The sequence below is a fragment of the Giraffa tippelskirchi genome, chromosome 7, assembly GCF_054371585.1.
Source record: "Giraffa tippelskirchi isolate mGirTip1 chromosome 7, T2T-mGirTip1v1.2.pri, whole genome shotgun sequence".
Taxonomy (NCBI): domain Eukaryota; kingdom Metazoa; phylum Chordata; class Mammalia; order Artiodactyla; family Giraffidae; genus Giraffa; species Giraffa tippelskirchi.
In genome coordinates, this window is record NC_137281.1 from 2084971 (window position 1) to 2100078 (window position 15108).

At 52.9% G+C, this 15108-nt stretch overlaps 2 protein-coding genes across 4 annotated transcripts in view; one reads left to right on the forward strand and one right to left on the reverse strand.

Annotated features, from left to right (window-relative positions):
• Nucleotides 1–15108, forward strand: part of LOC145514421 (uncharacterized) — a 259999-nt gene that overhangs the window by 199561 nt on the left and 45330 nt on the right.
• On the reverse strand, nucleotides 4398–13796 carry GALP (galanin like peptide). 3 transcript variants are annotated; one of them, XM_081512322.1, is made up of 6 exons: nucleotides 13608–13796; nucleotides 9729–9841; nucleotides 8779–8827; nucleotides 7677–7757; nucleotides 5969–6043; nucleotides 4398–5172 (listed from the first exon to the last, which is right to left on the reverse strand). In XM_081512322.1, exons 2-6 carry the CDS (start codon nucleotides 9807–9809, stop codon nucleotides 5117–5119), a joined length of 342 nt encoding a protein of 113 aa, XP_081368448.1. In that variant the 5' UTR covers nucleotides 9810–9841; nucleotides 13608–13796; the 3' UTR covers nucleotides 4398–5116. The 3 variants fall into 3 exon arrangements, with proteins under 3 accessions (XP_081368448.1, XP_081368447.1, XP_081368445.1); XM_081512321.1 differs by lacking the exon at nucleotides 13608–13796 and adding an exon at nucleotides 11641–12805; XM_081512319.1 differs by lacking the exon at nucleotides 13608–13796 and adding an exon at nucleotides 11641–13350 and having other exon boundaries at nucleotides 4401–5172; nucleotides 5969–6039.

Sequence of the window (15108 nt, forward strand, 5' to 3'; positions counted from 1 at the left end):
AAACACACAACGTATAGTTTTCACTCTCTTATAAAGTGTACAATTTTGTCCCACCAAGTTCGTTCACAATTTTGTGCAACTGTCAACATTGTCTACTTCCAACTTTTTTCATCACCCAGAGAAGAAAGTCTGAACCATGAAAGTCCCTCTCCATTCTCTGCCCACCTCACCCCCCTTACCCTTGGCAATCCAGTCATCTACTTCCGGCATCTATGAGTTCAGTTCAATTCAGTTCAGTCGCTCAGTCGTGTCCGACTCTCTGTGACCCCACGAACTGCAGCACACCAGGCCTCCCTGTCCATCACCAACTCCCGGAGTTTACTCATGTCCATCGAGTCGGTGATGCCATCCAACCATCTCGTCCTCTGTGTCCCCTTCTCCCCCCACCTTCAATCTTTCCCAGCATCAGGGTCTTTTCAAATGAGTCAGTTCCTCGCATCAGGTGGCCAAAGTATTGGAGTTTCAGCCTCAGCATCAGTTCTTCCAATGAACACCCAGGACTGATCTCCTTTCGGGTGGACTGGCTGGATCTCCTTGCAGTCCAAGGGACTCTCAAGAGTCTTCTCCAACACCACAGTTCAAAAGCATCAATTTTTCAGCACTCATCTTTCTTTATAGTCCAACTCTCACATCCATAATGGAAAAACCATAGCCTTGACTAGATGGACCTTTGTTGGCAAAGTAATGTCTCTGCTTTTTAATAAGCTGTCTAACTTTTCTTCCAAGGAGCGAACATCTTTTAATTTCATGGCTGCAGTCACCATCTGCACTGATTTTGGAGCACCCCCCAAAAAAAGTCTGTCATTTTTTCCACTGTTTCCCCATCTATTTGCCATGAAGTGATGGGACCAGATGCCATGATCTTAGTTTTCTGAATGTCGAGTTTTAAGCCAGCTTTTTCACTCTCCTCTTTCACTTTCATCAAGAGGCTCTTTAGTTCTTCGCTTTCTGCCCTAGGTGTGGTGTCATCTGCCTATCTAAGGTTATTGATATTTCTCCCGGCAATCTTGATTCCAGCTTGTGCTTCATCCAGCCCAGCATGTCTAATAATGTACTCTGCATATAAGTTAAATAAGCAGGGTGACAATATACAGCCTTGGTGTACTCCTTTCCTGATTAGGAACCAGTCTGTTGTTCCATGCCCAGTTCTAACAGTTGCTTCTTGACCTGCATACACATTTCTCAGGAGGCAGGTCAGGAGATCTGGTATGACCATCTCTTTAAGAATTTTCCACAGTTTGTTGTGATCCACACAAAGGCTTTGGCATAGTCGATAAAGCAGAAGTAGATGTTTTTCTGGAATTCTGTTGCTTTTTCAGTGATCCAACGGATGTTGGCAATTTGATCTCTGGATCCTCTGCCTTTTCTAAAACCAGCTTGAACATCTGAAAGTTCATGGTTCACGTATTGCTGAAGCCTGGCTTGGAGAATTTTAAGCATTACTTTACTAGCGTGTGAGATGAGTGCAATTGTGCGGTAGTTTGTACATTCTTTGGCATTGCCTTTCTTTGGGATTGGAACGAAAACTGACCTTTTCCAGTCCTGTGGCCACTGCTGAGTTTTCCAAATTTGCTGGCATATTGAGTGCAGTACTTTCACAGCATCACCTTTGAGGATTTGAAATAGCTCAACTGGAATTCCATCACTTCCACTAGCTTTGTTCGTAGTGATGCTTCCTAAGGCCCACTTGACTTCACATTCCAGGATGTCTGGCTCTAGGTGAGTGATTCCACCATTGTGACATCTGGGTTGTGAAGTTCTTGCCACCTCTTCTCAATATCTTCTGCTTCTGTAAGGTCCCTACCATTTCTGTCCTTTATGGAGCCCATCCTTGCATGAAATGTTCCCTTGGCAAACCCAACCCTCTCTCACGCCCTCGGCAGGGCACCGCTCCTGACTCTGCCCTGCGCCCCGCTCCAGGCGCACCGGCGCCGCCGTCCGGAAGCTCCTCCCCGCGCCCGCGGGCTGCCCCCAGGTCCCCGCATGGTCAGCGGGTCTGTGGAGACGGGCAGCCTTGGCTGTCGCTCTATCACCCGGCGTCTCACTCCAGCACCGCAGTTCCTCAGTAGTAGTTCCTCGGCCTCGGGATGTTTTATGTTTTAAATTCATCTATTTTTGGCTGGGTCTTCGTTGCTGCTCGGGGAGCCGGGCTCCCGTCCGGTTGCGGGGCCCAGGCTTCTCACTGCAGTGACTTCTCTCGTGCGGAGCCCGGGCTCTGGGGGGTCTGGGCTTCAGGAGTGGCGGCCCCCAGGTTTAGTTGCTCCTGAGCACGTGGGGTCTTCTCGGATCAGGGATGGAATTCGTGTCCCTTGATTGGCAGGCACAACCTTTACCACGAGCCACCGGGGAAGCCCTATTATTTATTTTTCTTAACTAATATTTAACTGTGTCTGTGTTTTGAAGTCTTATTCATATATTTCATCATATTAATTCCTTGTGTTTTTTTCTTTGATAATGGTTCTAATACCTCTATTTCTGAAGAGACCCAGTCTTTATATTATTTTTTTTAATTTTTAATTTTTTTTAAAATTTTAATTGGAGGCTAACTGCTTTACAACATTGTGGTGGTTTTGCCACACATTCACATGAGTCAGCCATGGGCGCACATGTGTTCCCCATCCTGACCCTCCCTCCCACCTCCCTCCCCATCCCATCCCTCTGGGTCATCCCAGTGCACCATCCCTGAGCACCCTGCCTCATGCATCGAACCTGGACTGGCGATCTATTTCACATATGATAATATACATGTTTCAATGCTATTCTGTCAAATCATCCCACCTTCACTTTCTCCCAATATTCTATATTGCTTCTTTGAATTAGTTGCCTCCATCTTGGGCCTGTAAGTTAACATCCTTTGAGACAGAAGGAGGAGACAGAGGATGAGATGGTTGGATGGCATCACCGACTCAAAGGACATGAGTTTGAGCAAACTCCCAGGAGATAGTGAAGGACAGGGAAGCCTGGCGTGCTGCAGTCCATGGAGTTGCAAAGTGAAAGAAAGTGAAAGTGAAGTCTCTTAGTCGTGTCGGGCTCTTTGTGACCCCATGGACTGTAGCCTACCAGGCTCCTCCGTCTATGGGATTTTCCAGGCGAGAATACTGGAGTGGGTTGCCATTTCTTTCTCCAGGAGATCTTCTCGACCCAGGGATTGAACCTGGGTACCCCACATTGTAGGCAGACGCTTTACTGTCTGAGCCACCAGGGAGTTGTAAAGAGTTGGACACAGCCGAACAACTGAACAACAATAAGCCTGGCAGAGTGTATTAAGCCAGAGAATAATCTGTCTTTGCTCCAATGCCCTGAAGAAGAGGAGTGGAGATTCATTCCCTCCCTTTAATACAATTCATCCTCCCAAGGAAAACCTCAGATGGGGCCTCAGATTGAAGCCCCCACCCCCACCCCTCACCCTGGAGAACAGCATTGAAAGGAGGCACTGCCTAAACCAGAGATTCCCCACTATAACAGAAGGATGCTGCTGCTGCTGCTGCTAAGTCGCTTCAGTCGTGTCTGACTCTGTGCGACCCTATAGATGGCAGCCCACCAGGCTCTGCCGTCCCTGGGATTCTCCAGGCAAGAACACTGGAGCTGGTTGCCATTTCCTTCTCCAGTGCATGAAAGTGAAAGTGAAGTCGCTCAGTCGTGTCCAACTCTTCGAGACCCCATGGACTGCAACCTACCAGGCTCCTCTGCCCATGGGATTCTCCAAGGCAAGAATACTGGAGTGGGTTGCCATTTCCTCCTCCAGAGGATCTTCCTGACCCAGGGAGCGAACCCACGTCTCCTGCATTGGCAGGCGGATTCTTTACCACTGAGCCTCCTGGGAAGCCATGAGAGAAGCTGCCACAATTCTGAGACTTGACCCAAGAAATGAAAACAAACGGACCCTGGAACTGAAAGTTAACTGTACTTAAAACAATCAAGATGACACTGATGAGACCAGTGATGACCAGTTTCAAGGTGATTGTCAGAGCTGACTGTGCTGTTTCTGCCTGTAGCCCTCTCCCTCCATCTATAAAAGCTGTTGCTCATTGATTGTCTGGGGTGGGAGGTGGGGGGGGTGTCAGCCATTGGACAGACGTCTGCCCCGCCCTCACAGTTGTTGGAGAAGGCAATGGCACCCCACTCCAGTCCTCTTGCCTGGAAAATCCCACGGACAGAGGAGCCTGGTAGGCTACAGCCCATGGGGTCACAAAGAGCCAGACACGACTGAGCGACTTCACTTTCACTTTCAACAGTTGCTGGCATCCAGAATAAAGCTAACTCTCCTTTCCCCCAACCTGGCCTCTGTATTGGCTTTTGAGGGGCGAGCAGCCAGACACCAATATCTATTACGATATCATCCTTGAATTTGCTGCCCCCAACAAATTCCCAGACCAATTAATAGAAGAAAACGCTGATTCTTTGAAAACAAGTACTTTATTATCTCCATTCTGCTCCCAATGACTTCTCTTCATTTCTTCTGGAGGAGAGCCAGGTGGGATGAAAGGGTGCCACCTTGAAGAATCTTTTCAAGTTGAGACACCCTAGAATCTCAGTGTTCAATTGGGCGTTAATATTATATTACCTAACAGTGCATAATTCCAAAAGAATACAGTTACTTTAAATGCAAGCGTGGGTGCTCAGTCGAGTCAGTCGTGTCCGACTCTTTGCAACCCAACAGACCATAGCCCGCCAGGCTCCTCTGTCCATGGGATTCTGCAGGCAAGAATACTGGAGTGGGTTGCCATGCCCTTCTCCAGGGGATCTTCCCAACCCAGGGATCAAACATGGGTCTCCTGCATTGCAGGCAGATTCTTTACCATCTGAGCCACCAGGGAAGCTCCAAAATAAATGAAATAATAATAAAATAAAATATAATGTTATATTTCAACTGTATTTCAATTGAAAAAGAGAGAGAAGACAGAGAAATATAGCCCATCCTCTGTATTAGTAAGTCCTATATCTGCGGATTCAACCAAAGGTAGATTGAGAAGAAATAAAAAGAACAATTCTTCCAGTGCTTCAGATTTTCCTCCTGAGATTTTAATTTCAGGATCTCGGTCTCAGCAGAGGGTGATGACACAGGTTTTCAGAAGGAGCCAGAGGGGCAAAGGTTTGGAGCAGAAGTCTGGGGACATTAGGAACCCAGGGTGTCTTCCTCCTTGGGGACTTTCTGGCTGAACACGCCCGGATCTGTGGGAGAGAAAGAGGTCAGTTGGAGCGGCTCCGTCCCCGCCGCTACCCCAGCCAGGTTCTGAGTGTTGGGGTGACCCACAGAGGAACCTGTCTTCGGTTCACCTCAGTTTCGACAGCCTTCTCGAGGACAGAGAGCTCCTCCTCTCGGCCCTTGCTCCTTCCACCCTCTCCTTCTAGCCGTCTGCCCACCTGCTTTCCTCTTGCACTCCCGTTTGGACATGGTACATGGTGACGCTGGGGAGCCCGAGTGTAGCCCAGTGTGGAGTGGGAAGCAGTGAATCAGAAGGTGTCCCCTGTCTGGGGTTGGCAGATGCTTGTCAAAGCACGTCCCCAAATAAGCTTGGGAGGGAAGATTAGGGATCGAACCCAAGTCTCTCACATCTCCTGCACTGGCAGGTAGATTCTTTACAACTAGCACCACCTGGGAAGCCTTTGAGTATGAGTACAGAGTTCAAAGTTTAAAAGTTGGAAATAAAGATCTTATTTACTTTTTAAACGATATTTATTTATTTGACTGTGCCGGGTCTTAGTTGCAGAATGTGGGATCTTCACTGCTGTGTAAAATGGACAGTCACTCAGTTGTGTCCGACTGTTTGTAACACCATGGACTATTCTCCAGGCCAGAACACTGCAGTGCTGAGCATGTGCTTGGGGCTCAGGCCTGTGGCTGTAGGTGTGGGTCCCGTGTGTGAGTCCAGGGTCCTTCCCGCCTCCCTGAGCCTCCGAGCCCTGCGACCAGGTCTCGGGTCCCCCGCGCCCCCCGCCCCACCTCTCATATTTCCCCAGGCTTTACCTCTGGTCTCTGCTTTGGCAACAGTCTCCCCCAGACTCCTGGAGGCCAGCAGAGACTGGGAATAGGGGAGGCTGTCTAGGAAGAAAGACAAACGTCAGTAAGCCTTTGGGTCTTTCGGTTCGGGGATTTTTGGGGTTTTTTTAAATTTTTTAATTCTTTATTTTTTGGGCTGCGAGGGCGTTTCTCTAGTTGTGCGGAGCGGGGCCTGCTTCTCATTGCGGTGCGTGGGCTCCTCACTGCAGAGGCTTCTCTTGTTGCAGAGCTCGGGCTTGGTTGCTCCGCGGCATGTGGGGTCTCCCCTGATTGGGGGTAGAACCCGTGTCCTCTGCATTGGAGGGCGGATTCTTAAACAGGGAAGCTCTGGTTTACTTCTCTGATTTCCTTGGAATCATACACTAGTTAGTGGTTCTCATCCAGGGGCAAACGTCCCCCACTTCCTTCGCCGCCGGGGGATATTTGGCAATTTCCAGACACATTTTTCATTGTCACAACTTGGAGGGACTGCTGCCATCTAGCGAATGAACCCGTTACTGTTCATCCAGTCGTGTCCGACTCTTTGCGACCCCATGGACTGTGGCACGCCAGGCCTCCCTGTCCATCACCAACTCCCAGAGCTTGCTCAAATTCATGTCCATTGAGTCAGTGATGCCATCCAACCATCTCATCCTCTGTTGTCCCCTTCTCCTCCTGCCTTCAGTCTTTCCCAGCATCAGGGTCTTTTCCAATGAGTCAGTTCTTCGCATCAGGTGGCCAAAGTACTGGAGCTTCAGCTTCAGCATCAGGCCTTCTAATGAACACCCAGGACTGATCTCCTTTAGGATGGACTGGTTGGATCTGCTTGCAGTCCAGGGACTCTCAAGAGTCTTCTCCAACACCACAGTTGAAAAGCATCAATTCTTAAACATCCCCTGAAGCACAGCTGTCCAGCCCCAAATGTGAACAGCGCCGAGGTTGAGAAACTCGGCCCGAGATACAGTTAATTGACCGCATTTCGTAGGCGGTGATGAAGAGCAGGTTCCCTTCAGGTCGCCCTGCACATTCACGGAGTGTCTACCCACATGTCCCAAGGCCACCAGCCTTCAGGGCTCTCTCCCTTGAGAGGCCCGAGGAGGAGAGGGGAGTTTCAGAGATGGTACCCGGCCCGGCGCGACGAGGAGGTAAACAGGATCGGGGCTGAGCAAAGAGAAAGTGTATGGGGGCCCCTGCAAGGAGATACTTAGAACCACCGAGACTCACCTGGCCCTCACCATTTGCCAGACCCTCTGCTAGGAATTTTCCATGCAGTCTCACTGACCACACTGCAGAATTATGGGGGGTTTCATGACACTGTCTCAGGCATTTGAAATGAAGAGCATCACTGTCTCATGCTAAGTCACTTCAGTCGTGTCCCACTCTTTGCGACCCCATGGACTGTAGCCCGCCAGGCTCCTCTGTCCATGGGATTTTCCAGGCAAGAATATGGGAAGGGGTTGCCATGTGCTCTTCCAGGGGATATTCCGGACCCAGGGATCGAACCCGTGTCTTTTATGCCTCCTGCATGGGCAGGTGGGTTCCCAGGGAAGCCCCGATCAGTCTCCCAGGCTCCCCCAACTCCTGAGTGTCAGAACAAAGGAGGGAGCCCACACACAGCGGTTTCCGAATCCAGAGCCAGGCAGGTGGGGCAGAGTGAGGGGATGGGGTGGGCCCTGCTTGTCCTGCGTTTACTCACCAATGGCTCTCCACAGGTCTAGGATCCCCAGGGCTGTCTCCTCCTTCCGGCCTCTGTCAGCCCTCGGGAGAGCGGGGTGCACTGCGAGGGGCGGGGGAGCAAGACCAGGAGGTCGTTAGAGGCAGCGAGGCACAGAGACCGTGGGCCCGGAGCCCCCCAGCGGGTGAGGGACGGAGCACAGGCCGACCAGGCGGGGGCGCGGCTCTGACAGGCAGACACCGGCCCGGTTACCCCCACCCCCGTGCCGGAGGAGACTCCCGAGCGCCCCCCAGACTGCACGGAGGTCAAACCAGTCCATCCTAAAGGAAATCAACCCCGAATATTCACTGGAAGGACCGATGCTGAAGCTGAAGCTCCAGTACTTTGGCCACCTGATGCAAAGAGCTGACTCATTGGAAAAGACCCTGATGCTGGGAAAGATTGAAGGCAGGAGGAGAAGGGGACGACAGAGGACGAGATGATTGGATGGCATCACCAACTCAGTGGACATGAATTTGAGCAAGTTCTGGGAGTTGGTGATGGACAGGGAGGCCTGGCGTGCTGCAGTCCATGGGGTTGCAAAGAGTCGGACACGACTGAGCCACTGAACCACAACAAACAACCCATAGGTGGCAAAACTGGGGCTTGAGTCCACCTGCGTCTGCAGCCAAACCTCGCATCCTTTCTGCCACACTTTGCGTCATGGGGATCTTGGTGCCTCACCGACTTAACTGTCCCCAGAGCTATCTCGGGCTGTACGGCAAGTGCCAATTGAAGATGCGGCGGAGGTGGGGAGAGTCTGGTAGAGAGGACGGCAGGTTGTGGCAAGAAGTGCTCCAGTCTGTCTGATCCTCACGCAGTGTGGAGACAGGGTTACACCCACTGTCACAGGCCGGGGAGCTGAGGCGTGGAGGCTTAAAGGCTGCACACCCGCCTTGGGGGCAGAGCCGGGACGTGAAGCCAGCACGCTGGCTCCGGGATCCAAGCGCACATCACGTCCCTACATTAACCCCCAAGACCGGACTGGAACCCAAGCCCGTGGACTTCGGGGGCCTCAGGGCTGGGAGTTTCGGGTGCGGACACACGGCTCCCAGGCACCAGGCAGGGATGGAGGGTCACTCACCGGGGCCCAGGAGGTAGCCGGCACTGTTGAGGGTCCAGCCTCCTCGCCCCTAGACAGAGAAGGAGAGAGACAAGGCTCAGAAAGACGGGACGCACAGTCCGCACGTCTGCTCTGTGAAGAGGTTTGGCTTAATCTGCATTTCCCCAGTGGCTCAGCGGCAAATGACCCGCCTGCGGTGCAGGAGACCTAAGGGTCGCAGGTTCAGTCTCTGTGTCGGGACGATCACAGGTTCAGTCCCTGGGTCGGGAAGATCCTGTGGAAGACGGCATTGGAGGAGGGCATGGCAACCCACTCCAGGATTCCTGCCTGGAGAATCCCATGGACAGAGGAGCCTGGCGGGCTACCGTCCATGGGGTTGCAAAGAGTCGGACACGACTGAGTGACTAAAACAACACTGTTTATTTTATTGTGGGCTTACTACATGCCAGCGTGGGTTCCGAGGACGGGGTACGTCATGTAGGGAGTCCAGTGCAAAATGAAAGTACGCGGCCCCTCCGGGTGACTCTGCCGCTCGCTACAGCGCTGAAGTTTACACTGTCGGGAAGCTCTGCCTTGGAAGGAAGCTTTGGGTACCTCTGGGCCCAAGCTAATCATCAGGGTATTTTTGCTTTGGATAAGCTGAGCCCTGACCCCACGTAGCCCACCTGTGATCTGTTCTAACCCACCCTCCATCCTTGCCCTGGACCAGGGTGATGAAGTCAGTCTTTCTTCTCTTATTTAAACAAAAATTTTTTTTTTTAAGTTTTGGCTACACTGTGTGGCCTGTGGGATCTTAGTTCCCGGACCAGGGATCGAAGCCGCACCCCTGTGTTGGAAGCACAGTCTTAACCACTGGACGCCAGGGAAGTCCGTCTCTCATCCTCTCCCAATTTGTCCTGGCCCAGCCAGGAGAGTTAGAGCTCCCTTCCCGGGAGGGTGGTGACAGGTGTGCAGTGACAGGCGGGTCTCACCCCGTAGACGGGGGCAGAGGCTGGAGTCTCGGCCAGGCTGAGGAGGACGGCAACAAGGAGCAGACGGGCCGACGGAGGCATCTCAGGGCCGGAGGGCTGGGCGCTGTGGAACACTGCAGACAACAGGCAGATTTATTTCCTTATTTTGCAGCTTGATTGGGGCATAACTGATATGCAAAAAAAAAACCCGAAAGATGTTTAAAGTATGACTCTTGGTGAGTGTGGACGTGACCCTTCACCGGTAACGCCATCATTGCAATAGATGTATCCACCACCTTCAGAAATTTCTGTGGGTTTTTTTTTCCCCCTCAAAATTTATATTTTTTTCCCCAAAGATCTCTCTTGGTAAATGTCACATTGTGCTTGAAAATATGTGGTTTATGTTCAAGTATCTTTTGATACTGATTTCTAACATAATTCCACAGTGATAGGAGCACAGACTCGGTATGATTTCAATACTTTTACACCATGAAATTCCTGCACCGTGTTTTACGTTCCTGAGTATGTTCCGGTGTCTCCTGGTTTATACTCTGTGGGAACGTGAATGTTACCTGTATCCTGCTGTTGTGTGAAAATTGTATAAATCTTGATTATGTTGAATTGGTTCATAGTACTTTTCAAGTCTACTATATCCTTCTACTTCTCTATTCATTCTATTAATTTTTGACAATTTGATATTGAAACTCCAACTAAAAATCTTAATTTGTCTATTTAAAAAAATAATTGTAATTATAGTGGAACCATATGTAACCTAGTTCTGTATTTTCCAAGTCTCCTGTAAAATGTGTTATCATACTTTCATAATTTAAAAACATAAAAATTAGAAACTTTTATTTTAAAATTTTTAACTGGAGGATAATTGCTTTACAATATTGTGTTGGTTTCTGCCGTCCATCCACATAATCAGCCACGGGGATACACCTGTCCCCCCCTCTCCAACCTCCCTCCCCATCCCACCCCTCTAGGTTGTCACAGAGCACTGGGTTGAGGTTCTGTGGTTTTGTTTTTTTTTTTAAGATGCCACACGTAAGTGGGTCTGAGACTCTGGTGGCTCAGATGTAAAGTGTCTGCCTGCAGTGTGCGAGACCTGGATTCGATCCCGGGGTCAGACAGATTCCCTGGAGAAGGAAATGGCAACCCACTCCAGTACTCTTGCCTGGAAAATCCCATGGACAGGGGAGTCCATGGGGTCGGTCCCTGAGGTCGCAAAGAGTTGGACACGACTGAGCGACTTCACTTTCACTGTTCACGTAAGTGGGGGCAGGTGGGGGGGCAGGGGCCAGGGGGCGGGGGGTGGGGGGGCGGGGGGCGGAAGGCTTAAGACTCTTTGCGACCCCATGGACTGCAGCCCACCAGGCTCCACGACTGTCCACGGGCTTTTCCAGGCAAGAATACCAAAGTGGGTAGCCACTCCCGTCTCCAGGTGGTCTTCCCGACCCAGGGATCGAACCCAGGTCTCCTGCATTGCAGGCGGATTCTTTACCGTCTGAGCCACCAGGGAAGCCCCAGATAGCTAGTGGGAAGCTCAGCTTGGTGCTCTGTGATGACCCGGAGGGGTGGGATGGGAGGAAGGCTCAAGAGGGAGGCGATCAATGTACACATACAGCGGACTCCCGTCACCGCCCAGCAGAAACTGGCACAGCCTTGTAAAGCAGTCACCCTCCAAACAGAAACCAGGGCCACAGGTCCCCACCGCGCCTCCCCGTCCACTCCGGCCCGCCGCCAGCCCTGACACGCCTCGTCCTCACTGCGGCCCCAGCCCACGTCCCAGGCCCCCCCGCCCCCCCTGCGCCCCCCCCGCGCCCCCCCAGACCCTCCCCGCTCATCTGCGTCGCCCCCCGCCCCCGCCTTCGCATCCTCTCCCGCCTGCATCCCCATCGTCCCAGGACCAGCCTCCCCGCCCTCGTCTCACCTCGCTGGAGCGGCAGACCTCGCCAGCTCTCTCCCGTCGGCAGGTCTGGGTCCCAGCTCCCGAGAGAGACTCCAGCTTTTATACCCGAGGAGGAGAGGCGGGAGGAGACTAGACGGGGAGAGGGCGTGGGGGGAAAAGGGGGAGCGGAGCGCCCGCCCCCAGGAGGGGGTTTCTCAGGTCAGGACAAGGGTGCTTCCCGGAGGGAAGATTTCTCTGCCCCAGTTTCCCCCGCAGACCTCGCAACCCGAGGTGTTTGCTCCGCTTTTATCCAAGGACCCCCAGCCCGCCTCCGCCCGGTGTGGGGTCGGTGGGCAGGGGGCGGGGGCGGGGCTGGGGGAGGCGGGGTATTCTCGGTTCTCTGCACACCCTTGACTTCTCTCCACCTGCCGCCAGGTTCCAAGGTTTCCTGCCCGGGGCACCTGGGGCACGTGTTTCCTTGTTTGGGGAGCGTCTCTCCTCGCCACACACCGGGAAATAAGCTCAGTGCGGGCCGGGGGGCGGCGGGGCCCGGGGATGGGGGCGGTTACGTCCTGCTCATCCCCGAGTCGCTAACACAGGGGCGCTCAGCCAGGCGGGCATCGCTCGGAGGCCCTTCCGCGCATCCCGAACCTGGAGGGCGCTTCCGCATCCAGCGTGTGGAGGCCAAGGATGCTCCATCCTCCCGGGCAGAGGACACCACCCCCAGCAAAGAACCACTGATGCCCCAGTGTCCATAACACAAGGATGGGGCAGCCTGCGGCTGCCCCTAAAACGGCCCCCAGACCTGAATAAGTAGCTGTTGGATGAACAAATGAAGCGTGTGTGTGCCTCTGTGTGTGTGTGTGTGTGTGTGTGAGTGTGTGCTTGGTCTCTCTACCGCTCCGTTTCACTTCCTCCGTTCATCTGCCTCTGGGTCCCGGGACCGCAGCAGTTTTCCAGGGGAAAGAAGCCCCGGAATCAAAGGGGAGGGGGCCCGTCCCCCTGGCTCTGCGCCCGGGCTTTCGGACGTCCTGGGGGTCCTCGCGGGACTCGGTGTCCTGTCTCTGTGATGAAGAGCCCGGGGTCAGCCTGGACTCGGGGGGTCTTTGCTCCAGGTCCTCATCTCTACCCCAGCCCTCCCACCCCCACCGCAGACCTCTCTGGACTGCCATCCCCGTCTGCCTCTCTTTTCAGAGGCTCAGGCTTCACCGTCTGCCTCGATCTTAAAAGCAAGGCCCGCGGCGGGGAGGGGAGTGAGGCCTCGTGCGCGCCTCCCTCACGTGGCTCCCTCCCCCCTCTCCCCGCTTCCTTCCCTTCTCATCTGGTGGGGGCGGAAGGGAGGGGTTCCGATAGGAGAAAGTGACAAGGAGGTGTAAATGGCTCTGCTGGGAAAGCGCAGGAGCGGGGGAGGCTGGCTGGGACAGACTGGGCTGAAGGGAACCTGGAGGTGGTAACGGGAGCCTGGCGTGACCAGCGCGTGAAGGGTCTGCCATCTCATGCAAACAAACAAAACCCAGATGATGTGGGGGAATGTCACTTTCTTTACATTTCTGGGACGGAGCCGGACGCATCCTTCCTTGTTACTTGGAAATGTGGAGACGGGCACCTTGTCCCGAGGTGGACACTGCGGTGGTCTGCCTGGCATTTACTGGGCTCCTACAGGTGATGAGGGTGCTGGGTTTAGTCTGTGTGCTGTCTCTTCAGTCGTGTCCGACTCTTTGTGACCCCGTGGACTGTAGCCCGCCAAGCTCCTCTGTCCATGGGATTCTCCAGGCAAGAATACTGGCATGGGTTGCCATGCCCTCCTCCAGGGGATCTTCCCGACCCAGGGATCGAACCCATGTCTCTTGTGTCTCCTGCATTGGCAGGCGAATTCTTTACCACCGAGCCACCTGGAAAGCCTTTTTTCATATAGGTTAACACAGAAAACTACTCTTTTACGACAGTTTTCGGAAGCTTGTCTCTGTACAGAAAAGGCTATGAATATGGATTTGCATATATACACATACCTCTCCAAGTGAAAGTCGCTCAGTCGTGTCTCTTTGCGACCCCATGGATTGCAGTCCATGGGATTATCCATTTCCCTTCTCCAGGGGATCTTCCCAACCCAGGGATGGAACCCTGTTCTCCCGCATTGCTGGCGGGTTCTTTACCAGCTGAGCCACCCGGGAAGCCGGTATCTCTCCATCTCCTCCTTTAAACAGCCCCCAAGCCCTAGGAGTTGTTATAGCCCCCTGCCACCACGAGGGGGAGCCAAACCCAGGCCGATCCGGCACCTCCCCGAGTTTCCTGTGTCCCTTTGTTATTGTTTGGTGTGTGTGTTTAGAATACCTCGCGTTATATGATACGAAATCTGAAAAAAGAAAAAAAATGTTACAAATAGACCTACTTACAAAACCAGAAGTACACTCACAGATGCAGAACACAAACGTATGGTTAGCAGGGGGCCGGGGAGGAGGGATAAATTAGGAGATTGGGCCTGACATATACACAGTGCGATATATAAAACAGATAATCAGTAAGGACCTGCTGTACAGCACGGGAAACTCTGCTCAATACTCTGTAACGGCCTATATGGGAAAAGGGTCCTAAAAAAGAGTGGATATGTGTATATGTATGGGCTTCCCAGGTGGCTCGGTGGTGAAGATCCCGCCTGCCAATGCAGGAGACACAGGTTCGATCCCTGGGTCGACAAGCTCCCCTGGAGGAGGGAATGGCAACCCACTCCAGTATTCTTGTCTGGAGAATCCCATGGACAGAGGAGCCTGGCGGGCTACAGTCCATGGGGTCGAAAAGAGTCGGACACGACTGAGCGACTGAAAAACAATGTATATGTATAACTGGCCCACTTTGCTGCACTCCTGAGACCAACACAGCACTGTAAATCAACTCTACTCCAATAAAAGCTAATTTTAACAGAAAAAGAACTCTTTGCATGGGATCTCCTCTCTTGAAGAATCTTGAGGACCCCAGTCGGGGGTTCAGCAGACCTCTAGAACGTACTCATCTAGCATAACTGAGTGCCTTCCCCCCGACACACAGCGGCGCGCAGTGAGGAATCAGCCAGGGGGGGAAATCCGGACGTTCACAAACACGTGGCGATTAGCCAGCCCACCCCAAACCACCACGGGGTCAAGGAAGAGATGCCGGGTGAAGTCAGGAAACACCCTGAGTTAGGCTGGCTGACTCAGATCTCCGCCGAGGCTTCCTCAGAGATCACAACTCCCGCCCCCACAGTCACAGTTACATTTTCATGGGTGAGGAGCAGTGGCGGGGGCTATAAGGCCAAGGTTAACAACTGGCCCTCAATGCCCTTATCCGGGGGGTGACAGAATATCCCAACCCCCTACGGATAACATGTTGGTATACTGATTACTCTGAGCCTAAGCACCTGGAAAAAAAAAACCAGAAAGAGCAGGGAGAGGCTTCCTCCCCCGCCCTCCAGACACACACACACACACTTTTATTTCTGCTGGGAACCCTTATGAACGTCCAAAGGAACTGTTCATC

Excerpts from the sequence above, each read along its gene's own strand:
- GALP (XM_081512319.1), bottom strand. The coding sequence starts at position 9,809 with ATGCCTCCGTCGGCCCGTCTGCTCCTTGTTGCCGTCCTCCTCAGCCTG. Across the intron at positions 8,828-9,728 it reads CCTCTGCCCCCGTCTACGGG|GGGCGAGGAGGCTGGACCCT; the intron begins GTGAGACCCGCC and ends TTCTCTGTCTAG. Across the intron at positions 7,758-8,778 it reads CGGCTACCTCCTGGGCCCCG|TGCACCCCGCTCTCCCGAGG; the intron begins GTGAGTGACCCT and ends CGCCCCTCGCAG.